The sequence below is a fragment of the Camelus dromedarius genome, chromosome 10 (genome assembly GCF_036321535.1).
Source record: "Camelus dromedarius isolate mCamDro1 chromosome 10, mCamDro1.pat, whole genome shotgun sequence".
Taxonomy (NCBI): domain Eukaryota; kingdom Metazoa; phylum Chordata; class Mammalia; order Artiodactyla; family Camelidae; genus Camelus; species Camelus dromedarius.
In genome coordinates, this window is record NC_087445.1 from 30,749,204 (window position 1) to 30,774,831 (window position 25,628).

The window sequence follows — 25,628 nt, forward strand, 5'->3', positions numbered from 1 at the left end:
AATGATATTCCATTGGCAAGGATATCCATTCTGTTGGTGATGTTAGATTGTTTCTTGGTTTTGGCTCTTTTGAATGGTCTTAGGAACATTCTTATGAGTGTCTTTCATATACATATACATGTATGCACATTTCTGAGTGGAACTACCGAGTCATAAGGTGTGCGTATTTTCAGCTTTGGTATATACTTTTGATAGATAAATGCCATACTTAGATGCAAAAATCCTAAATAAAGTATTAGCAAACTGAATCCAGTGATGTCTGTGTATTTTTTTATCTGTGTGTATATGTAAATATTACATATACATATAATATATACTTAACCAAGATGAGCTTATTTCATGAATACAAGATTTTTTTAAGTTACAAGATCACAACATACTGATTGAATATTTGTATATATTGCAAAATGGTCATCACAGTAAATCAGTTAACATCCATCACCACACAGTTACAAATTTTTTTTCTTGTGCTGAGAACTTTTCAGACTTACTTTCTTAACAACTTTCAGGTATGCAGTATAGTATTATTAACTGTACTCACCATGCCTTACATTACATCCCCTGACTTACTTATTTTATAACTGGAAGTTTGTAACTTTTGACCACCTTCACCCATTTCATCCACCTCCCACCCTGACCTCTGGCAACCAGTCTGTTCCCTGTCTCTGTGCAGTCCTTTTCTTCTTTTTTCTCTTTCTTGTCTTTGATAATAACCATTCTGACAGGTATGAGGTAGTATCTCATGTGGGGTTTTTTTTTTTTAACGTTAGTTTTTCTTTCCTCTTTTAAATCTTTTTTTAATTTTTTTGTGGTGGGGAAGTAGTTCGGTTTGATTACTTATTTACTGAAGGTACTGGGGATTGAACCCAGGACCTTATGCGTGCTAAGCACACACTCTACCACTAAGCTATACTGTGGTTTTGATTTGCATTTCCCTGATGATTAATGATGTTGAGCACTTTTGCAGGTGCCTGTTGGCTATCTGTGTGTTGTCTTTGGGAAAATGTCTATTCAGGTCCTCTGCCCATTTTTAAATCAGATTGAGATTTTTTTTGCTGTTGAATTGTATGAGTTCTTTATATTTTGAATATTAACCCTTTATCAGATATATGATTTGCAAATCTTTTCTCATTTAGTACACAGCCTTTTCATTTTGTTGGTGGTTTCCTTTGCTGTACAGAGGCTTTTTAGTTTAATGTAGTCCCACTTGTTTATTTTTGCTTCGATGCCTTTGCTTTTGGTGTCAAATCCAAAAAATTGTCTCCAAGACCAATGTCAAGGAGCTTACTGCCTGTGTTTTCTTCTTGGAGTTACATGGTTTCAGGTCTTATGTTCACATCTTTAATCCACTTTGAGTTATTTTTTGTGTGTGGTATAAGATAATGGTTCATTTTCATTATTTTGCATGTGGCTGTTCAGTTTCCCCAAAATCATTAAAAAGACTGTCTCTTACCCATTGTACATGCTTGGCTCCTTTGTTGTAAATTAATTGACCATATATGAGTGGGTTTATTCCTGGGCTCTCTGTTCTGTTCCATTGATCTATGTGTCTGTTTTTGTCCAGTATCACAGTGTTTTCATTCTATAGCTTTGTAGTAGACTTTGAAATCAGGAAGTGTGATGTCTCCAGCTTTGTTTTTCTTTCCTAAAGTTGCTTTGACTATTTGGGGTCTTTTGTGGCTCCATACAAATTATAGGATTGCTTGTTCTATTTCTGTGAAAAATGCCTTTGGAATTTTGATAGGGATTGCATTGAATTTGTAGATTGCTTTGCATAGCATGACATTTTAACAGTATTAATTCTTCCAGCCCATAAGCATTCAATTTCTTTACATTTATTTGTGTTTTCTTCAGTTTCTTTCATCACCATCTTATAGTTTTCAGTGCACATATCTTTCACCTCCTTGGTTAAATTTACTTCTAGACATTTTATTCTTTTTGATGCACTAGTAAATGGGATTTAAAAAATTTTCTGCTGATAGTTCATTATTAATGTATAGAAATGCAACTTATTTCTGTGTATTGATTTTACATTCTGCAACTTTACTGAACAGTAAATGAAGATGGCTTAAAATCTGAAAATCAATCTATGTAATTCACATTATCAGAGTAAAGGAGAAAAATCTCGATTGATAATCTGAACGTGATCATCTTAGATAAAGAACAAGGATATGTTCCTTCAATAAAAGTACATTTATAACACTCAAAAAATACGGCATTAATATAAAACTGTTAGCAAATAATCTACATATTCAGTTTTCTCCAGTTGTTCCAATAACATCCTAGTTGTTTTTGTTTTGTTTTCTAATCTAAATTCCAGTGCAGGATCAAATACAGCATTTAATTGTCATGTTTTATTTGATATATCACAACCATTATATAACATACACAAAAAATATGTGTGACCTTAATTATTGTAAAGTGAATCCGTTTCCAACCCCGACGTGCGAAAGAGGATGAATTCTTGCCACACCCTCCCAGAAGCTTCCCACTGCCCCATCTCAGATACAGCTGCCTCCTTCTCATCTCAGGGTAGCTGTTACTCTAATTTTTACAATAATCACGCTTTCCTTTGTAATTTAGCTTTACTTGTTTTTCAGTGTGGTTTTGATATTTTAATCATATAACTTTATTAATATCTAATTGTCACAGTAATACTATTTTAGTAATAGTATTTTAACATGATCAGTTTTCATGTTTCCCCACCATTGTTATTCTTTTTCCTTTTACATATGTGTTCTCACTGCATCACATCAGAAGCATATAATGTCTCTGATTACTGATGGTGTTAACTTTTGATCACTTGATTATATTTATTGGGTCTTTCTACTTTGTAAAACTACCCCTTTGTAATGGGTAGTTTGAGACTGTGTAAATACCCTGATTCTTATGAAACTTTGATCCCAGTTTTAGCAGTCACTCAGGATTCTTGCCTCAGGGCATTTTTGCTATAATGTTAGCTGGATGCTATATTAAGAGTTTTCTAGCTCCATTATTCCATCTATAATTAATAGTTGGAATTCTGCTAGGCTTTCTCTTTTCCCTTATGTATTTGTTTCAGTATTTAATGTATATTTTATTTTGCGGATTATATATCCTGTTCTAATCATTTTGATGCATGGATTGTCCCAGTTTAGGCCAGTGATATTCCCTTCAACTGGTGCCTTTTGACAGGTCTCTGACACATTTATCTGAGCTCTTTCTTACTCTGGTGCAAGATGTTCCCACTTAACATATTCTAGCCTCAGATCTGGAATTAGGCATTTCTCTAAGGAGAAACCTGGCCCTTTTTGTGGATAATGGTATTCAGGAGCAAAAATCTTGGTGATGAGTGTGTGTTTCCTTCATGTTTATCCTGTTTGGGGTTTGTAGGGCTTTTTGAATTCATAGCTTGGTGTTTTCTATAAACTTTAGAAAATTACTGGCCATTACCTCTTTTTTTTTTAACTTTTTTTTATTGATTTATAATCATTTTACAATGTTGTGTCAAATTCCAGTGTTCAGCACAATTTTTCAGTCATTCATGGACATATACACACTCATTGTCACATTTTTTTCTCTGTGAGTTATCATAACATTTTGTGTATATTTCCCTGTGCTATACAGTGTAATCTTGTTTGTCTATTCTACAATTTTGAAATCCCAGTCTATCCCTTCCCACCCTTCACCCCCCTGGCAACCACAAGTCTGTATTCTCTGTCTATGAGTCTATTTCTGTCCTGTATTTACGCTTTGTTTTTGTTTGCTTGTTTGTTTGTTTTTTTTAGATTCCACATAAGAGAGATCTCATACGGTATTTTTCTTTCTCTTTCTGGCTTACTTCACTTAGAATGACATTCTCCAGGAGCATCCATGTTGCTGCAAATGGCATTATGTTGTCGGTTTTTATGGCTGAGTAGTATTCCATTGTATAAATATACCACATCTTCTTTATCCAGTCACCTGTTGATGGACATTTAGGCTGTTTCCATGTTTTGGCTATTGTAAATAGTGCTGCTATGAACATTGGGGTGCAGATGTCATCCTGAAGTAGGGTTCCTTATGGATACAAGCCCAGGAGTGGGATTCCTGGGTCATATGGTAAGTCTGTTCCTAGTCTTTTGAAGAATCTCCACACTGTTTTCCATAGTGGCTGCACCAAACTGCATTCCCACCAGCAGTGTAGGAGGGTTCCCCTTTCTCCACAGCCTCTCCAGCATTTGTCATTTGTGGATTTTGGAATGACGGCCATTCTGACTGGTGTGAGGTGATGCCTCATTGTAGTTTTGATTTGCATTTCTCTGATAATTAGTGATATTGAGCATTTTTTCATGTGCCTTTTGATCATTTGTATGTCTTCCTTGGAGAATTGCTTGTTTAGGTCTTCTGCCCATTTTTGGATTGGGTGGTTTATTTTTTTCTTATTGAGTCGTATGAGCTGCTTATATATTCTGGAGATCAAGCCTTTGTCGGTTTCATTTGCAAAAATTTTCTCCCATTCCGTAGGTTGTCTTCTTGTTTTACTTATGGTTTCCTTTGCTGTGCAGAAGCTTGTAAGTTTCATTAGGTCCCATTTGTTTATTCTTGCTTTTATTTCTTCTAGGAGAAAATTTTTTAAATGTATGTCAGATAATGTTTTGCCTATGTTTTCCTCTAGGAGGTTTATTGTATCTTGTCTTATGTTTAAGTCTTTAATCCATTTTGAGTTGATTTTTGTATATGGTGTAAGGGACTGTTCTAGCTTCATTGTTTTACATGCTGGTGTCCAGTTTTCCCAACACCATTTGCTGAAGAGACTGTCTTTATTCCATTGTATATTCTTGCCTCCTTTGTCGAAGATGAGTTGACCAAAAGTTTGTGGGTTCATTTCTGGGCTCTCTATTCTGTTCCATTGGTCTGTATGTCTGTTTTGGTACCAATACCATGCTGTCTTGATGACTATAGCTCTGTAGTATTGTCTGAAGTCTGGGAGAGTTATTCCTCCAGCCTCTTTCTTTCTCTTCAGTAATGCTTTGGCAATTCTAGGTCTTTGATGGTTCCATATAAATTTTATTATGATTTGTTCTAGTTCTGTGAAATATGTCCTGGGTAATTTGATAGGGATTGCATTAAATCTGTAGATTGCCTTGGGCAGTGTGACCATTTTAACGATATTGATTCTTCCAATCCAAGAGCATGGGATATCTTTCCATTTTTCAAAGTCTTCTTTAATTTCCTTCATCAGTGGTTTATAGTTTTCTGTGTATAATTCTTTCACCTCCTTGGTTAGATTTATTCCCAGATATTTTATTACTTTGGGTGCTATTTTAAAGGGGATTGTTTCTTTACTTTCTTTTTCTGTTGATTCCTCGTTAGTGTAAAAAAATGCAACTGATTTTTGAACGTTAATTTTATAACCTGCTACCTTGCTGAATTCTTCAATCAGCTCTAGTAGGTTTTGTGTGGTGCTTTTAGGGTTTTCTGTATATAGTAACATGTCATCAGCATATAGTGACAATTTAACCTCTTCTTTTCCAATTTGGATCCCTTTTATTTCTTTCTCTTGCCTGATTGCTGTGGCTAGGACTTCCAGGACTATGTTGAATAGGAGTGGTGATAGTGGGCATCCTTGTCCCAGATTTTAGTGGGAAGCTTTTGAGTTTTTCACTGTTGAGTACTATGCTGGCTGTAGGTTTGTCATATATAGCTTTTATTATGTTGAGATATGTTCCCTCTATACCCACTTTGGCGAGAGTTTTTATCATAAATGGGTGTTGAATTTTATCAAATGCTTTTTCTGCATCGATGGAGATGATCATGTGGTTTTTGTCCTTTCTCTTGTTGATGTGATGTATTACATTGATTGATTTGCATATGTTGAACCAGCCTTGTGTCCCTGGGATGAACCCCACTTGGTCATGATGTATAATCTTTTTTATGTGTTGTTGGATTCTATTTGCTGAAATGTTGGTGAGGATTTTGGCGTCTATGTTCATCAGTGATATTGGCCTATAATTCTCTTTTTTTGTAGTGTCTTTGCCTGGTTTTGGTATCAGGGTGATGGTGGCTTCATAGACTGAGTTTGGGAGTATTCCCTCCTTTTCAATCGTCTGGAAGAGTTTGAGAAGGACTGGTATGAGTTCTTCTTTGTATGTTTGGTAGAATTCCCCGGTGAAGCCGTCCGGTCCTGGACTTTTATTTGTAGGGAGGTTTTTAATTGCTATTTCTATTTCCTTTCTAGTGATCGGATTGTTCAAGTGTTCAGATTCTTCTTGATTCAGTTTTGGTGGATAGTATGTTTCCAGAAACTTGTCCATCTCCTCTAGGTTATCCAGTTTGGTTCCATATAGTTTTTCATAATATTCTCGTATGATATTCTGTATTTCTATTTTGTTTGTTGTAATTTCTCCATTTTCCTTTCTTATTTTGCTAATTTGTGCTGTCTCTTTTTTCTTCTTTGTGAGTTTGGCCAGAGGTTTGTCGATTTTATTTACTTTTTCAAAAAACCAGCTTTTGGTTTGGTTGATTTTTTCTATGGTCTTGTTAATCTCTATTGTATTTAATTCCTCTCTGATCTTTATTATTTCCTTCCTTCTGCTGCTTTTTGGGGCTTTTTGTTCTTCTTTTTCTAATTCATTCAGGTGGTGGGTTAAATTGTTTATTTGAGATTGTTCTTCTTTTTTGAGGAAGGCCTGTATTAGCACTGCCTTTGCTGTGTCCCATAGGTTTTGAGTGGTTGTGCTTTCATTATCATTTGTCTCAAGGTATTTTTTAATTTCAGCTTTGATTTCCTCATTGACCCATTGTTTTTTCAATAACATATTGTTTAATCTCCGTGCTTTCCTTTTTTTCTCCTTTGTTTCTCTGTTGTTAATTTCCAGTTTCATGGCATTGTGGTCAGTAAAGATGCTTGAGATATTTCTATCTTCTTAAAATTGTTGAGGTTTCTTTTGTGCCCAAGTACATGATCGATCCTGGAAAATGTTCCATGTGCACTTGAAAAGAATGTATATCCTATTTTTGGGGGGTGTAATGCTCTGAAAATATCCACCAAATCTAGTTTTTCTATTGTAGTATTTAATTTCTCTGTTGTCTTGTTTATTTTCTGTCTGGAAGATCTGTCTAGTGATGTTAATGCAGTGTTAAAATCTCCAACTATGATTGTATTCCCATCAATATCCCCCTTTATCTCTGTTAGTAATTCTTGTATGTACTTAGGTGCTCCTATATTGGGTGCATATATATTAACGAGTGTAATATCCTCATCTTGTATCACTCCTTTAATCATTATAAAATGTCCTTCTTTATCTTTCTTTATGGCCTTTGTTTTAAAGTCTATTTTGTCTGCAATCAGTACTGCAACACCTGCTTTTTTGGCTTTTCCATTTGCATGGAATATCCTTTTCCATCCTTTCACTCTCAATCTGTATGTGTCCTTCTCCCTAAAGTGGGTCTCTTGTATGCAGCATATTGAAGGTTCTTACTTTATTATCCAGTGTGCCACTCTATGTCTTTTGACTGGAGCATTTAGTCCATTAACATTTACAGTAATTAATGATAGATGTGTGTTTATTGCCATTTTGGACTTATCTTTGCAGTTGAATTGGTATATCCTCTTTGTTCCTTTCTTCTTCCTTTTGTGGTTTGGTAATTTTCCTTTGTATTACCATGGATTTTATTTAATTTTTGTGACTCCCTTGTAAGTTTTTGGCTTGTGGTTACCCTTTTTTGTAAATCTATTAGCCCATTACTATAACTGTTTTTATTAAACTGATAGTAACATGATCTCAAACCCATCCTACTGTTAAAAAATTTAAAAAAGAAAGAAAAAAATATATTCTATATTTCCCTGCCTCCCTCTCCCACTGTCAGTAATTTGTATGTTGTCTTTTATAATTTCGTGTTTACTTTATTTGTAATTCATGAGGTATCACCTTTCCAGTTGTGAGTTTCTCATTTCTGTAGCATCCTGCTGCTTTTGTATTTAGAATAGACTTTTCAATATTTCTTTTAGCATGGGTTTAGTGTTGCTAAACTCCTGCAGCTTTTTTTGTGTCTGTGAAACTCTTTATTTCTCCTTCTATCCTAAAGGATAGCCTTGCTGGATAAAGTATCCTAGGCTGCGTCTTTTTTTCATTCAGGGCTTTGAATATATCTTGCCACTCCCTTCTGGCCTGTAGTGTTTGTGTAGAGAAATCAGCTGAGACCGTTATGGGGGTTCCCTTGTAACTTACTCTTTGCTTTTCTCTTGCTGCCTTTAGAACCATTTCTTTATCCTTGACTCTGGCCATCTTGATTATGATATGTCTTGGTGTGGGTCTATTTGGGTTCTTCCTGTTGGGACCCTCTGAGCTTCCTATACTTGGATATCTCATTCCTTCTTTAAGTTTGTGAAGTTTTCAGTCATGATTTCTTCAAAAACCTTTTCAATCCCCTTTGATCTTTCTTCCCCTTCTGGGACCCCTATTATGCGAAGATAGGGACGCTTTATATTATCCCATAGGTCCCTTATGCTATTTTCATTATTTTTTATTTGTTATCTTGTAGCTCTTCTGAATGGGTGCTTTCTATTGTCCTGTCTTCTAGGTCACTAATTCGTTCCTCTGCATTATCTAGTCAGCTTTGCACAGCTATTAGATCATTCCTCATCTCTGTCAATGAGTTTACCCATTCTACTTGGCTCTTCTTTATAGCTTCAATTTCATTTTTGACATATTTTATATCTCTAAACACTATCTCTTTTAATTCCTTCAGCACTTTGATCACCCCTTTTTTGAAATCTTGATCTAGTAGGCTATTGATACCTATTTCATTGATCTTTCTTTCAGGGGATTTCTCTTGTTCTTTTAATTGGGAAAGGTTTCTCTGCTTCTTCATCTTGCTCATACCTCTCTGGCACTGTGGTTTATGGAGTATCAGTTGTCTATTTTGGTCCTTAAGGAGTTTATCAATCTAATGCCTATTTAGGAATAGAACTTAGGAAAAAAAGAAAAAAATAGAGAGAGAGAAAGAATTTTAAAAGAAGGGAGAAAGAAGGTTTGAAAACAGTGTATAATGAATAATAGAAGAGCGAGTTGAAGCAGAGTATTAATTGGGTTGAGACGTCCTTTTAAAACCTTTAAAAAAAAAAGGGGGGGTGGGGGAAGATGAATAGATGTATTTGAAACCTATGTCTAATCAATAACAGGACATCAAAACCCAAGAGAAATAGAAATGAATTAAGAAGTAAAAATTAAGAGGGTAATAGAAAATAGAACAGGTAAAAACAGATTTAAAAAAAAAGGGGGGGTTGTCTGTGTTCTCCTTGAGTCTGTGCGCTTTTAATGTGAAGTCTTTCTGTCTGCGTCCTGTTTTGCAAGCTCAGCTTGCTGTTTTCAGAGGCCCTCCGTTGGCGCCCTCTTCTGTGCTGCTCCCAGTACCTGTCAGCAAGCGGATCGCGCCTCCTCCTAACACTGGGTCAGGTGCAGCTCTCTGCTGTGGGCGGGCGGGTCGCTGCCCCTCCGGATGCCGCAGTCAGATGTTGCAGACTGGCCAGGTAGGAGGGCGGGTCGTGCCCCCTCCCAGCACCTCGGTCAGGGGCTGTGTTCCTGCCTGAAAGGCGGGGGGGGGGGGGCGCCCTCCCTCTCCTGGCGCCGGTAGCTCCGCTGCTCTGTGCGGCTGCGCGCTCCGCCCTTGTCGGCGCTCTGCAGGTGGGCTCAGGGAAGACCGAGGGATAGCCTTGTCCCTGTTCCGGGCCAAAGCTCAGTTTCTTGTTTGTCTTTGTGGAGCAAGTTCTCTGAGGGACCAGGATGGAAGGATCCTATCTGCCTCTGGCTGTAGGCAAGTCTCAGTCTGGCCTTTGAGGCTGCTAAGCCCTTCAGTGGGGATGCAGGTTTTGCCCCCGCCCCCACCTGGATGCTAAGCACCGGAGGACATGGCGGCTGTGCCTGAGCCCCGCCTCTCTTCCCCCAAAAACTTTCCGCGGGTTTTCAGAGATGGGGGTGTGCACCCTTCCCCTGAGAGCACATCAACCTTGCTGTTTTATGGAGGGCCCAGATTGTTCTGCCCTGTACACCCACAGCCACGGCGTGCAGCCCCTTGCGTTCCCCCGGGGCTGCCTCAGTGCAGCCGCCCCCGTCCTCTGCCCGGCTTGGGCAGCCTGGCCCAGCCTGCCGCTGCCGGCTTGCATCTCAGGCTGGGTGTTGGGGGGACGCTCTGTTCCCGTTTAACTTAGTTCTGTCAGTCAAGGGCTGCTCCGTATAGATCCGAGTCTCGGAGGCTTCCCCTCTGTCCCGCTGGCCTCTCAGTTGGAGAGGGGAGACCCAGCGAACGAGCGCCAGTCCTCCTTTGCCGCTCCCTCCCCGCGGGGCCCTTCCCACTCTGCTTTGCCTTTTGTTCTTTCTTTTTTCCTTTTCTCCTACCAGATTTTTGGTGTCTTTATCTTTTGAAGAGGGCGATGTTCCGCAGGTGCTCTGGTTGGCTGAGTGGGTCTGTGGATGTGAGTCTTGGTGCATTTGTGGGAGAGGGTGAGCTGCGAGCGCCCTTCTACTCCGCCATCTTCTCTGAGTCTCCGCCATTACCTCTTTAAACGTTGCTTCTGCTCTATTCTTTTTCCTCTTCCTCTCAGACTCCAGTTAGTCATATGTTAGACCTTTTCACTGTACCCCATATGTCTCTTATAAACATTCCTTTATTTCCCTTTTTCCTTCTGGGATTTAATTCTATGGATCTCTTTTTCTTTCTTCTGCTGTGTTTAACTTTGCGTTAAATCATCTAAGTGTTAAAATTCTTAACATCAGTTACGCTTTTCAGTTAAAGGGTTTCCATGTCTATTTCTTTGTTAATAGATTGTACTTGTCTAGTGAAATTCTTGCTGTCATCTGTGTTTTTGAATAATTAATCGTATTTATTTTAAAATCCATGCCTGGTAACTCTAGTATCTGGTTCACCTGGGCATCTGGTTCTGTAGTGTTTCTCCATCCTTTCCCTCCTCCCACATTTTATGGTTATTTTTTTCTATAGGAAAGCAATTTGATTATCTATTTATAAAAGTATAAAAATGTTAGTATTCTTTTGGGGGGTGGGAAGGGATAGACGGGATTTCAAAATTGTAGAATAATTGTAGAATAAACAAGATTATACTGTATAGCACAGGGAAATATATACAAGATCTTATGGTAGCTCACAGAGAAAAAAATATGACAATGAATATATATATGTTCATGTATAACTGAAAAATTGTGCTCTACACTGGAATTTGACACAACATTGTAAAATGATTATAAATCAAAAAATAATGTTAGTATTCTTAGATTCCCTGAAATACAGTTACTTGATCTATCTACATCAGACAACTTTTTGCTAAATTTAGTTGTAATAAACAACCCCCAAATCTCAGTGGGTTACAACAGCGAAGAATTATTTCTTGCTCACGCTACATTCTGCTTCCTGGGTAACTGCATTTATATCCCATTGTTATTAAGTTCCATGTTTCTTATTCATTCTGGGATCCAGGCTAAAGGAGAAGCCCCCATCAGGGATGTACTGATCTCATAGCCAAAGTTAGTGGGAGGGATGGAGCATGTCATGGCTCTTAGAAGTCTTTTCAGTTAAAGTTCATGTCTCTCCCATTTGCAGTCAGTTGGCCAAAAGTAAGTCATGTTTGTGCTACCTCCACAGGAAGGCATTATAAATTACGTGGGACAAGAGTGAATAATTGGGAACAATAATACAATTTATCTCTCTGTCCTAAGGAAAAAACTCCCACATTTGAGAAAAGCTGTGCATGAAGATGTTAATTTAAAATTATTAATAATGATAAAAAGATATAAGCAGTAGTAATAAGGAATTTTATGGTATGTTCAGTGATTTATGCAGTTATTAAAGTGCCACTGTAATAACTAGCAACATAGGAAAATGCATTTAGTACAATGTTAAGTGAAACAGCAGTGTATAGAGTGCATATACTCTTATCGGTGCAGCTGTGTGTACACACGGTCATACATTTCTAAGAAAACTGAAGATGTAAAAATGGTAATAGTTATCTTAGGATGATGGGCTTCAGAGTGATTCTTCATTTTTAAACTTAAACTTTTTATGGTGCTGTTATTTTATAATTAAAAATAATTTTGTTTTCTTAGAGGTTGTTTTTCATTCTAAGACTTATATACATTTATGAAAGAAATGTTGGAAACTACAGAAAATAGGATTAAAAAACAAATTCTTGACCTGTTTCCCCAGATCACCACAGTAATTATTTTAGGTGTCTTAAAAAAAGCATGTTAAAAAAATGTTTACCAGATTAACCTTGTATTGTGTTGTCGTGTTTCATTTCAGGACCTGAAAATCCTTGGTTGGTCCAAGCTTACGTTTCAGCAGCTAAACACCCATTTGCTTCTGTGGTGGCTCAGGAGGTTTTCCAGAGTGGGATCATTCCCTCAGATACGGACTTCCGCATCTACAGGGACTTTGGGAACATTCCAGGTATTCTGTCAGTTGTTACGAGCTTTTGTGTGACAATGATTAATCAGAAACAAGTTTGCTTTCTGGAAGTTTGTGAGTAAATAGCATTTTCTGAGAGCAGATTATCTATATGAGAACAGTATATTCTGACTCACTGAAAGAGAGTTCCTGACAGTTTCCTTTTCTTTAAACGCCTGTCTAATTTAAGTGCGTCCCTTTTCTGGAACACGTCCTCTTGCCCCACAGGGGAGAACTATTCAGCACTTTGTCCCCAGAAGATGGTAACAGATCCTTCCGGGGTCTTTTCCGTTGTTACCTTGCTTTGCCAGCTGCCCTGGGGGCTTGTACAGAGTATCTGATGTTAAAATTTGGCTCTGGCCTGACAAGGATGTAGATGGCAAAGTTCTGATTCCTCTCCCTTGCTGTGTGACTTGCGATGCCCCAGTCATTATGTATTGAATTATGTTCCATAGCTGTAGATTCTGTGAGAATTTGAAAGAGAATCTGCATCATTCATTCCTAAATGTGACGAAGCAGTCATGCCACTGCTTGACATTTTGTCTGACTTTAGGAACTTAATACATTAAACAAACAGGCCTAAAGCAAGGTTGATCTTTAAAGCAAAATGACTTTTTTTCCCTGTATGTCTTAGGAATAGACTTAGCTTTTATTGAGAATGGATACATTTATCACACCAAGTATGACACAGCGGACAGAATCCTAACAGACTCCATTCAGAGAGCAGGTTGGTATTCTAATTTCGACTTTTGACATATGGTAAGATAGAATATCATGGATGACCTATATATATTCTGTGTCCTGTGCATTTGAGAGGCAGTGTGTGGTGTGAATGAGCTGGGGCTTTGGAGTTAGAGAGATGAGGCTTTGAATTTTAGCTCTGAAGTCTAGTTCAGCAATGAAGAACATAGGACTCGTCATCTTGAGGAATATGAAAGGGAGTTGACCCAGGGTTATGGTAGGATTGCTGAGCAATGACAGTGTAGCCAAAGTGGAAGCTATATATTGGAGTTGGCACCAGCACATGTTTGAGCAACTTGCCCGGGTGTGGAAAAGTTACATAGATCCAAGGTTGAGTGGTGAGGGCAGGTGAGCGGGTTATAGGACCGGTGTCAGGACAAGGGGCAAGGGAGTCGAAGTGTTTTCCAGAGAGATCTGTAGGAGTCAGGGGAGGTGAGCCTGATGCTGAGCCTTGAAAACAGTTGGTAGGACTTGGCCCAGTGGAAAAGAGACGATATTCCAAGTAAGCACAGCATGACTAGGGGGGATGTGTGTGTATGAGGGGCTGTTGGTGAGCAGGCTGTTAGACTACAGTATAAACGAAGGTCACATTTTCAGAAATAGAGGGAAATGAGGTAGGAGCATATCAGGGTGAAGAAGGCTTTAAAAATCAGCAAGAAGGTGCTGTAAGAATAAGGAATCACTAAAGGGCTCAGTACATGAATGAATGGTGGTTTAAAATACTGTCAGTCTCATGGTGCAGAGAGGAGTGGATGGTGGAGAAGGAGAGAGAGCCCGGAGTCAGAGCTGTTCTGGCAGTAATTTTAGTGTGGAAAAACGAGGACCTAGACTGGTGTTGACAAAAGATAGAAACAAAAGCGGGGGGTGGGGTGGTGGAAAATTAGGTACAATTTGAATGTAAATCCAACAGGACCTGACAGGGTAGATAGAAGGGATGAATCCGATGGACGGCAGCAAAGATGACTGCAGAGTAACTGGCTGGGTGAGATGGCGCTATTGATCATCACAGGGATGTAGGTAGGCGGCCCCATGTGAGCTCTGTCAGACCTAAGACAGAGGGCCTATGAACCACCCGGATGAAAATACAGGTGCAGTGTTAGAGCTCTGCCAGAACTGGGTGTTTGGGTTTGGAAATTAAAGGCATAGAGAAAAGCACAGAAGTATGGAGCACGGTAATGTTTTTGGAAGAGTGAAGCCTAGGTGGAGAACTAACCTGAGCTTTGGGGAAGACACATTTTAAGGCCAACAAAGAAGCCAATGAAAGAAATTCCATGGTAAGACAGTGTGGTGTCTTCAGTGAAAAGAAGAGAAAGTGCAGGATGGGAAGAAATGCCAGTCATTCAAGACTTCTTATTGCTTCTGAGTTTAAGTTCAAGCTCATTCAGTTGTTGCTCAATACAACAGAATTTCCTGGCAGCCCCTGACGTGCTGGGTTCTGCCTAATAATGACTCTCCCAGCTCTCCAGCTTCATTGCTGAGTACGCTCTCCTCATTCTGGGACTTCTTTTTTTTTCCCTATTTGGAACTTTCCCTCCCTGGGGCCTTCCTCTACACGGTTGTCTTAGTCTGGACAAGCTCTGCCCCGCTGTAGCTCCTGTCCGTCCTTTAGCTATAAACACTGCTTCCTTGGGATGCTCCCCTGACTTCTCAGACTCCGTTAGTCTCCCATGATGTGTTCCGAGGGGACTCTCTCCTTATTTCTTTTTCTAAATTGAGATATCATTGACACGTTCCTTATTAATTCTTAACATGTGTAATAACTTGTTTAGTGTCTGAAAGCTTCACAAGGGGCCTTTATCTTCTGTTTGCCCACTGAATTTCTCACAGCTAGAGCAGTGTCTGCTACATTTATATATTAAATGAATAGGGACTGAGAAACAGCTGTTGGGTTTGTCAACAGTGAGGGTATAAGTGATCGGAGAATAGCTCTAATAGAAGGGAAAGGATGAAGGCCAGGCAGCTGAGCTTCAAAGAGGAGAGGAAAGAATAGGGGGCTTGGACCTCATCTGAGAAATTTAGTAAGAAAAGGGAGAGCAGTGGGATGGTAGAAAGCTATTTCTGTTCACAGTCTTTCTAGGTATTTCTTAAACAGTGGATGGTTTATTAAAGTGTGTTACCTTTCTTTTATCTTTTTCTTTTTTTTTTCTTTTTCACTAATAGGTGACAACATTTTAGCAGTTCTTAAATATCTATCCACGTCTGATATGTTGGCTGCTGCTTCTGAGTATCAACATGGAAACATGGTCTTCTTTGATGTGCTTGGCCTGTTTGTCATCGCCTACCCTTATCGTGTTGGCTTGATCATTAACTACATGGTGATAACGGCTGTTGCTTTATACCTGGGAAGGAAATTGTTGCAGCCCAAACATAAGTGTAAGTATTTTCCTCTACAACTACAATACTGACATAGGTATAGAATTTGCCTGAAGTTTTTCAGTCAGTTTGCTTATATCTTCCCAAGAGGTTAAAAAAAATCTTAAGGAAAATAACATTTGTTTTATACTGTTATGAGACATTTCTAAATGGATGTCAGGTTGATAGGCTCATTAGTCTTGGTGAGCAGGCAGTTTTTATGTACTTAGGCACTTCACAGAAGTGCCATAAAAGCTTTTGGAAAGTGGTTTGTAAAGATTGATTTTAGTGAAAAGTCTCACTAAAAAGTCTTGTCCTCACTATAGACCAGTAGTTCTGAAGTGTGAATGAGCTGCTGCTGGTTGAATTGGTCTCTTTCTGCTTGAAATATTTTATAGTCTTAAGTTGGTGTGTGCTGTTATAAGATAAAATATCTAGCAGCAGTTTAAATAATCCTTTATCAACTATTTTCTCAAGCTTCTTCTCTTCCCACATTCGCTTCTTTTAGCAAGATTTTATATGGAACTTTGCCTTCCATTTTTGCTGTTATTTTGGTACGCAAAGCGCCCCAGAAGTGATGAAGGTTAAGACTTCCCACTTGCCTAGTCAGCAGTGTATCTGAACTCTTCCTGAAGACATCTCTCTTTGAATCTTTTGTGCCCACAGACTCTCAGTAAATGTTAATACTTGAATATTATTTGTTGATGCCTTCCCTGTTCTAGTGTTTAACAGACCTCACCCCTAGGGAATTTCAGTATTTTCAGTTACAGTGGTGAATTTTTTGTTTTAACGCGTTTGCCTCTTTAATTCTGACTGGTGGTGAAATTGATTTGGTAAAGACAGTGATCTCCACTTCGTGTTTTCTCTCCATTAGCTGCAACCTACACAAAGGACTTCTTCTGTGGCCTTGGCATCACTCTGATAAGCTGGTTCACTAGCTTGGTCACTGTGCTCATTATAGCAGTGTTCATCTCTCTTATTGGACAGTCTCTCTCATGGTATAACCACTTCTATGTCTCCGTTTGTCTGTATGGAACTGCTGCTGTAACCAAAATAATATTCATACATACCCTCGCAAAAAGATTTTATTACGTGGTAAGTGTCGGGCATATTTATTGACTTCTTTTTGCTGCCTTCAAGGATTGAAGACAAACTCAGGTGGGGTTCATTGTATTTGGCCTTTTGAACTATCAAAAATTGGCATAGCATAGAAAATTGGCTCCCCCAAACTGTGTTGACTTTCTAGAAGGCTTTTTATTCTGAGGGTTGTGTTGCAAATTTCAAATGAGGTTATAAAGCTGCAGACAGTATTTTGGGTGTTGGTGACAGAAAGGTGTGTTAGCACAGCCTCTGCCTTTGCTGAATCTTCTGTAGTTTTTGTAACCAGGCTGTTGAATCAACCAGCCCTCCCTGGGATCATCTGGTTACTTATATTTGAATAGCTCTTTTCTTTGAATTGTGCACTCCATGAAGGTGTGGATTGTTTTGTCCATTAGCCCCTGTGCTTAGGCAGTGTCTGACACAGAGCACTGACACACGGTATTTGCTGCCTGAAAAAATGTGCAAAGTTTCCTTTTCAGTTTCCTTCACTTTTTTTTTTTAAACTTTGATGCAGATTCTGACAGCATGCATATGTGATGTGAGGGTTAATGACGCATTGCTAAGGAAGAAAGGGAAGGGAGATAGGGTTCCCAAATGATTTATGCTGACTTAGAGAACATAGCCATATTGTTAGGGTTTCAACTGTATGCATTTGTCTCTTAAAGACAAAATTAGGAATTAGAGTTATGAGATAATAGGACTAAAATTATAGTGAGAGAGTAAGCTGTAGTTTCTGATTTTCTAAGAGAGTTAGAGGAAAAATCTTTTAGTTCCACCATTTTCAAGACAGCCAGTGTACACCTGTTTTTTTAATTTGTCCTTCTGAGGATTAGAATGGAGACATGGAAGACTATAATTCAGTATTCTACTACAAGGATGTGTTTGGTACCTGAACCTTAGTCTCATTTTCAGTTCATGTTGGGATATGGTCTGAGGGCCCTTTTCTGTTAGCAGGCCATATTGAAGAAAGGTTCTTTGGGGTTAGCCACCCATTTATGGTTGAGCCAATACTTGCATCTTAGTGACTTCAGTTTACAAAAGAATTACACCATGGGGCTCAATTTCACATGATTACTCTTAGTGCAGTGGGATGTAACCAGAGTGTGGCTGACTGTTGTTGATGTGGCATTGGGGTGAGGGTGGGGGGTGAGACAGAAATGCTTAGTAAAATTCCACTTACTGTGACTAATTTCAGTTGTGCAGTCATAAAACTGTGGGCTGAAGGCACATGGAAAGAGTAATGTGTTTCATTTTCGTTTCACAAGTACTCTTTGAATACCCAGTGGGCATGGTACCGTGCTGAGGCCTGGTACAGAGGTTCGTAAGGATGTGGTCTTTCTTCAAGGAGCTCGCAGTTTCATTTGGGAAGACAGGGAAACCACAGTGATTAGAGGACTTAGGGATGAAGTGAAATAGAGTGACATAGTCACAGTGCTAGAAATATGGGGCCAGGAGAGATGAATTTTGTTTGTGGAAGTTGGGAAGTCTCCACGAAGGAGGCGTTGACATTTGAAATGGGTTTTTGAGGGCTGAGTAGAAGCGTGCCAGAAAGAGAGCAGATCAGTGGGCAGTTAGAGGTGGGAATGCATGCGAGACATTCGGTCATAGTCAGTAAAAGCTCAGGGTGGTGAAGGTCAGGTTGATAGCACAGTACGTGGGAAAGCAGGCCAGGGCGAAGTTGGAGTGTGACCCTCAAAATCACTGGGGCCACAATTAAAAATTTCTAAGTAGGATTTTAAGTGAGAGAGTCTGGTGATTTAGTAAGAACTGTGGTAGCAGTGGATAGAATGGATTGGAAGGGGTAGAGGCGGGCAGGGATCACAGAGATGGGTAGAAAGGAGGTAGATTTGAGGGTGTTTGGGTTTTGGGTACAGTGTTGGAACAGTGTAAAACATTGTCAGTTATTACAGTGTTCATCATTGAGATTGTTGTATTTAAATATCTGAATGGAATTGGGCTTCACATTGAATCCTCAGACTCATTTTATTCTCTTTAAAGATCATGACTCTTTATTAACAGTGTGGAACATCTAATTATTTAACGACGAGAGCCTATCTTTCATTGTCCAAAGGAGGTTTGTCAAGTGAACTTTAACTTGTTTTGAAAACGTGACTGAAACTCTTTTGAGCTCTTGAGGTAGAGTCCCTTATGACAAACATGCCCTGGACAAAACAGAAATCAGAAGGCAGAGGAGAGAAAAGCTTAATATATCTATTTCAATTTTGATATTTCTGCACTGAAATTATAACTTTCATGTTTACATGAATAAAATCTCTGGTACTGATGTTAAAATGTATTAAGTTCATATGGCAGTTTTCTTCTGAATAACTCAAGATACTACACAGGAATCCTCAGACTTCAAAGATCAAAAAATATAGATCAAATTTTATCTCATGAAGGAACCAGGAATCCGGGACGGGGGCAAAGTTAGAGATAGAAAAGACTCAGCAATCCAGCAAAACCCTCATGGCCCTGTGCTCTAAAGGCCCTGCAGTTCTCCATGTGTGCTGTTGGTGGCGCTGCAGCAGCTTGTACTGTTCTTCACAGGTCATTTCTCTTGTTTGCTTGAAATTCTTTGGAAATTGCATGAATAGAAGAACTTACAGAGTGAAAGTTTTTAAGAGAGGTCTTTCTTTTATTTAGAACATTTCCAAAGGTTACTTTTAACCTTGTAAAGGGAAAGCACAGATTATATATACAACATCTTGTTAAATTAAATTCCCCTTTCCTGTGCAGCAATTTGAATTTATTATTTCATGATAGGAGATAGCTTTGTCAGTGTTTACATTAAAGCTTAAAGGTTAGACCCTGCTCAAAACAAAATGTAGCTTTCCTATGCAGTGGAAATTATGCTGTAATAGAAGATCTTTATGAGTGGCCCATGAATGAGACTCCTTGTGTATTTTTTTCTTTCTTTCAGAATGCCAGTGACCAGTATCTGGGAGAAGTGTTTTTTGATGTCTCGCTGTTCGTGCACTGTGGGTTCCTCACCGTTCTCACTTACCAAGGGCTCTGCTCGGCATTTATTAGCGCCATCTGGGTGGTGTTTCCATTGCTCACAAAGCTTTGCGTGCACAAGGACTTTAAGCGGCATGGTAGGGTATTTTTGGTTGCAATGCAAATGGGAAATACCTTAAAAGATATAAGGCTTCCTTCCTTATTTGATTTTTTGGGTAGGCTTTCTGAATTGTTACTTTTAAAATTTTTCAAGTCATGTAGATTTTCATCTTGTACCTTATACTCCAGCATTCTCATGCAGATGAGCGCATGGTAATATATTATCTACGTGTTTTGTTTTCTTTTTTGGATCTTACTGTCTCTGAGTCATAGTGTTTTATCTCACTAGGTAACACATACCAGGCAGGTGTCACAGCTAACCTAATTTCTGTTAGGCGCGGAGGTGTAGCAGCACTATAAAAAGCTGTGATCTCACTGCAGAATTTCAGAGATATGTATTCTCTTTCTCTTTTTCCCTAGGTGCTGGAGGAAAATTTATTGCCTTCTACCTTTTGGGGATGTTTATTCCTTACCTATACGCATTGTACCTCATCTGGGCTGTATTTGAGATGTTTACCCCTATCCTCGGGAGGAGTGGTTCTGAAATTCCACCTGATGTTGTGCTGGCTTCTATTTTGGCTGGTTGTACAATGACTCTCTCATCCTATTTTGTAAGGAAAAAAAATTTTTTTTAAATTTCCTTCTTTCTTCATTTTACATAGAAATGTGTGATGAGTTTAGCTGTTCTGCTTATACTCTTCAAGCAAAAGAACTGGTGAATGGCCGGGCATATTGCGGGTTCAGTATGGTAAGAAGATGTAGAATGGGTTTTTTGTTATTATTTTTGCCTCCTCATCCTCCAGTTACACTTCTTTTCAGATAGCTTTCCAAGTACCTGAATGTGAATGTGTGGAACAAAAACCAGACGAGAACTGGTAGAGATCACTTGGTGAATTTTTAGAATGATTCCTAATAGTGTGTTTTGGCACTTACTAATTAAAGGCAAATGTTAATAAATGCATGGTAGTTTCATTAGTGCTGTTAGAGTTGGTGAAGGAATACTAACTCTGGTGAGGATTTTTCCATTGTCATTTCTGGCCTCGCTGTTAGCACAGCGAAGTTCATTAATTGAGTATGTCTCCTTAAGTGACTTATACTTACGACTCCCAAACCTGCCCTCATTTACCAAGTATTCTGCTGCGTCAGTGTTCTGTCCTCATTAGAGAGAGTCCTACCTTTGCTATCTCTGCTGCTTTTCCCTGGAACGCTCTGGAGGGAAAAAGAGACATGATGCAGAGTTGACACCCAGACCGCCCTTTGTTGGAGCAAGCTCCAGGCAGAGTTTCGCTCTTTGCACGGTGCCAGCACTCTCCAGGACTCAGGCTTGGCCCTCCAGAGGAGGCAGTTCTCTGTTTTGTGGTTCTTTTCATTGGAATTCCTAAGAATAAGAAGTATTTACAGAATATCCATAGGTACGCTCTGAGATTTGAAGCTAGGGGACCAAATAGAAAAAGTAGTTTTGACTTTATTATAGTTCTTTCCTCCATGGAGATGATAGTGAGCTTTTTTCGCATTGATTTAGTGAAGGGCATCTCATGTGGAGGTTAGGATCTAGAGACAGCGGGTAAGAGTACCAAATGTATGGTCAGCACTATCCATGGAAGTCCCTTATAGCCAGTAAATAGCTGTGTATGTGACTGCATATGTAGCCCTGTTGAGTAATTACGCTCACTTTTGTCAGGCGTCAGCTGTCCGAGTCCTGAAAGAAATCTGAGCATTCCAGCCATTTCACCTTTAATATAATGACTAAGTCCTTACTGGCATTTGCAGGGATGGATGGAAAATTATGAAATGTCTTTTGTTGCCTTTAAAGTTTACTTCTTTTGGTTTTAATATTAAGCCCTTAAATCCCCTGTACATCTTAATAGATAGGGTTGCTGTTGTACGGATTAAAGGAGATGTAATTTCATCATATGTAGATTAGGTTGTAATTTACAGTCAGCTATGTTGTGAACGGACCCCCGAGTGTATTTAAATCATAGTAAATGAATGAAAGTTATTGATGCTCATAAAAGATGATCAAAATGTGGGGAATTTCATTTCTCTTCTATGTGAAAGGGGACAAAACGAACCCTGAAAACATCACTGTGGAAATTGAAAATGACCCAAAGCATGGAAATCTTGGAATCCATGAGAAAGTGGATTAAAATATTTTGTCTTCTAAATTATGTTTTATTAAGAAAGCTTTTGGAGAATGCCTCTTGGAATACTTTAACCCCTCATTTAATTTTCATTATAATGTGAAATAGCTCTGCTGCTCTTTGATGCTGTGGGTAATCATTCTCGACATTATTTTCTTTTTCATGTGCAGCCCTGTTACAGATAGTGGCTTATTAATAGAGTGAGCCTTTTCTCCTTGGGTGATGGAGAAATGAACCACAGAGCATACTTCAGAGAGCTTTTCTTTTAGTCCTTGGGGATTTATTAAGTATATTTGCTAGAAAGCAGTTAAATTAAATCACTGTCAAGTAATCAGTTAACAGATTCCTCGGGTTACCCTGTGCTGGGGCTGTCACGGTCGTATTGACTAAGTGAGACTGCTGATAGGAGTGGGCTCAGGAGCAGAGAAACAGGCAGCACACATTGGATATTCATGGTCCCTTCTCATGCTTCTTTTCATTTCACACCCATTTCAGAACCTAGAGTGACACAAGATGTAATGTTTAAGACAAATGAAAGACAGTGAAATTTAAGACAGTGGGATCCAAACACACTGTCTCTGAGGCCACTGTCTCTGAGGCCATTGTCTTCTTCCTTCTTTTCCACTCTGATCGCCATTTCATTTACCACCGTTACCAAACTCCAGAAGCGGGGTGGAAGAGGCAGAAGATGAGCCTCAGGATTTGGAGAAGAGAGCATGTGGCTGTGGAAACTATAGCTTAACCTGAAGTTTTAAGACAACTTTGGGTAATAGCAGGGCTGAGAATGGCAGGAACCACAGCATTAGGACGAGGAGGTTTTCTTTTGAGTAGAAGACTCCTGTATACCTAAACTTAACTAGCCTTCCAGTGCAGGGGAACTCATTAGTTGGCAGGCTATTGTTCTAAGGAGCCACATTTAATTTAATTTTACATGATTGCTAAATTTAATTAATGGCTACACCCACTCCTGCCTTGTAAAAAGAACAGAATGGTTCAAAGTTACACTGTGATGTGAGCACAGGTTTGGTGTTTCTGACACAGCTCTACAAAAATGTTGGCACCAAATGCACATAAAAGGAGTTTTAAGGCTTAATAAAAATACAGACTAGTCATTTCTCAATGCAGCTTGGAGGTTGAGAACAGGATGCTAAGAGTTAATCTTTCAAATACAAATGGCCTCCTCCATCAGGTTCAAAGGAGCAAATACGTGTCTTCTGAGGAGCCACATTTTAAATACTGGGACTGTTAGGAGAAAGAGGGTCAGACAGGATAGCAAATTGTGTTTTGCTATCCTGCCTTAGTTGAGTCCTTGGGTACTTTGATTTCTGTGCTCCAGTGTAAAAACATAAGATCTTTGACTTAATACAAGTACTGTTTTGCTGGAGATTACCCTGATGGCATATTGTTACACTGAAGATATAAAATCTTTTAATTTCATAGAGTATATGGTAGGTTATGTTTGCTTAATATTTAATTTTCATCTCATAAAAATATTTTCACATTCATGTTCTTCATTTTTCTATTTACTGACCCTAGAGGTTGGGCAATATGGAGGAGAAGGCAAAAAGGGGAGCTAGGATTAGGTCATTGTTTCTCAGGGTGGCTCCTTCAGAACCCCTAAGGGATCAGTGGACATATTCTGTGAGTCATGTATGTCCGCAGCAGCTTTTAATTCAGTGACTTCATTACAATTAGAAAGCTAATATAAGGATTTTCTGGATGTCCATCTTGAGACTGAGCCACTTGCTTTTCCTGCCCAAGTTCAGACTTGTTGGTTTGATTGTGTTGGCTTTGGTTAACTCAGCACTGAGAAGGGCAGAATTACTTTTGCTGCAGTTTTTCCTGATACACAGGTCCACAGGCAGAGTCTTGAAGAGACATCTAAATCCTTATTTAGATGCATCCAGCACTTGGGCACATTATGAAAGCATTATGAGTAGAACTTGAGTTTTGTTGAAATAAGTCTGTTTATGCTTAAAAGCTTCCTTTGAGTCTAATAAAAGCCTGATGTCATGTTTGGTACAGTTAGTTTCCTGTGCAGCGTTAACACAGGGCATTTATAGAACCGGAAATAAAATAAGGTCATGGTTTGATTGATGATGGATGTACATCCTCTAGTCTCTCTGCTGACTGAGCAGAGACAGTTTCCTTTTTCCCTCTTGCCGTCTGGGTTCCTGTCAAAGGCACCCTCCTGGCAGATGGGGGGCACCTCTCACTTACCTATGAAGGCTCTAACTTGTCATGGAAACCCCTTACAATTAGTGCTTTGCTTACTAGGAGTTGGCGTATATTAGCACATGCCGGTACATGTTCTTCATTATCTGTCAGATAATACTTGTTACAAAACAGTCAGTAAAATCACCTTTCTGCCAACAGTAATTTTTCTGGTTTTGTGTTTTAGATTAACTTCATCTACCTTGCCAAAAGCACAAAAAGAACCATGCTAACTTTAACTTTGGTATGTACAATTACATTCCTCCTCGTCTGCAGTGGAACTTTTTTCCCATACAGCTCCAACCCTGCCAGTCCAAAGCCAAAGAGAGTGTTTCTTCAGGTAAGAGCAGTTTTGCGTGAGCTATTTGAGATTCTGGAAAGGAAAGGCTGATGTGTTTTCAGCCTCATTAGTCAACAGTGAATTGAAAATGTCTGCTTGTTATTGTTCACATTACAAAAATGCACCTACTTGGAAAGACAAGAGCAGAGATGTATCATGAGCTTTTAGAAGTACAGATTGTAAGAATGTCTGCAGGCTGGGTGAAAATATGAACCCCCGTCAACTGGCAAAATAAAAGATATTTTAAAATGCTGGTAGGATTGATCTTAGGTATTGTTTGAAGTAATATGTGATAACCAAAATATAATAATTTAGGGATTAATATAATGAGATTTAGAATTTTCTTAGATTTCAGCTTTTTCTGTAAACTTTTTAGAGCTGGTAAGCAGGAAAAAGAACTAAGTCACCTTATTTCCAGTCATCTTCTCTGTTAGAAGGAATGGAATGGCCAAACAGAAAAGCCAAGAGTCATAACCTAGCTAATTATTCAAGGACTGGAATAAGTAATAATATTTGAACATAAATATCAGATTTTGAGAAAGAGCCAGCTGTTCCTTGTTTTTGTTTAGTCCCATAGGATACAGCAGTACAAAACCTTTAGAGAACAGTCGCTGGTTTTTAGGAAATTCATTGTTTTCAGTGACTTGCTAATTTTTTAATTACATCAGTAGTAGTTAGGAAAAGCTACGTTTTTATTTTTAAAAACTCCTGTTCTGATTTGTTTTGGGGTTTTCTTGATCCCTAGTGCCAGAAGTTGGCAAAGTTTTCCTGTAAAAATCCAGACGGTAGATATTTTAGGCTCTGCTAGCCATGTAGTCTCTGTTGGCAGCTACTCCGTTTTTACAGAGAGAAAGCAGCCATAGACAGTGCCAGAGAATGAATGTGGCCGTGTTCCAATAAAGCTTTATTTATAAAAATGGTAGTGGACCATTTGGCCTGTGGGGTATGGTTTGCCCCTGGCCTTTGAGTCCCTTTTTCTATTCCTGTTTGATATTCTTCAGGCTGGTTTCAGCTGTTAATAGAGCTATTCCAGATGGAGCATGGTGCCTTCTCAGAGAATGCTGTTAGGCACAAGTCTGTCATCTAGCGGTGAGCTGTGATTCCTGTTTTTCTCTGCACACAAATTAGCTTCTTGTAACACACTGAAAGGGGTGTGTGTGTTTCTTTTAGAATGTATTTAAGTCCTTATCTAAAAGGAGTTCTAGTGTTCATGTCTTTTAAATCTGAAATAGGTTTTCAAAAAATTGTATATAAAATTTAAATAA

The 25,628-nt window shown here is 38.9% G+C and overlaps 1 protein-coding gene across 1 annotated transcript in view; it reads left to right on the forward strand.

Moving 5' to 3' along the window:
* ERMP1 (endoplasmic reticulum metallopeptidase 1) overlaps positions 1–25,628 on the forward strand; it is a 48,176-nt gene that overhangs the window by 12,188 nt on the left and 10,360 nt on the right. The window contains exons 5-11 of the mRNA XM_031449755.2: positions 12,274–12,420; positions 13,052–13,144; positions 15,319–15,531; positions 16,385–16,605; positions 19,532–19,706; positions 20,089–20,279; positions 24,211–24,363. Coding sequence (XP_031305615.2) covers positions 12,274–12,420; positions 13,052–13,144; positions 15,319–15,531; positions 16,385–16,605; positions 19,532–19,706; positions 20,089–20,279; positions 24,211–24,363 — 1,193 coding nt within the window. The remainder of the gene's footprint in view (positions 1–12,273; positions 12,421–13,051; positions 13,145–15,318; positions 15,532–16,384; positions 16,606–19,531; positions 19,707–20,088; positions 20,280–24,210; positions 24,364–25,628) is intronic.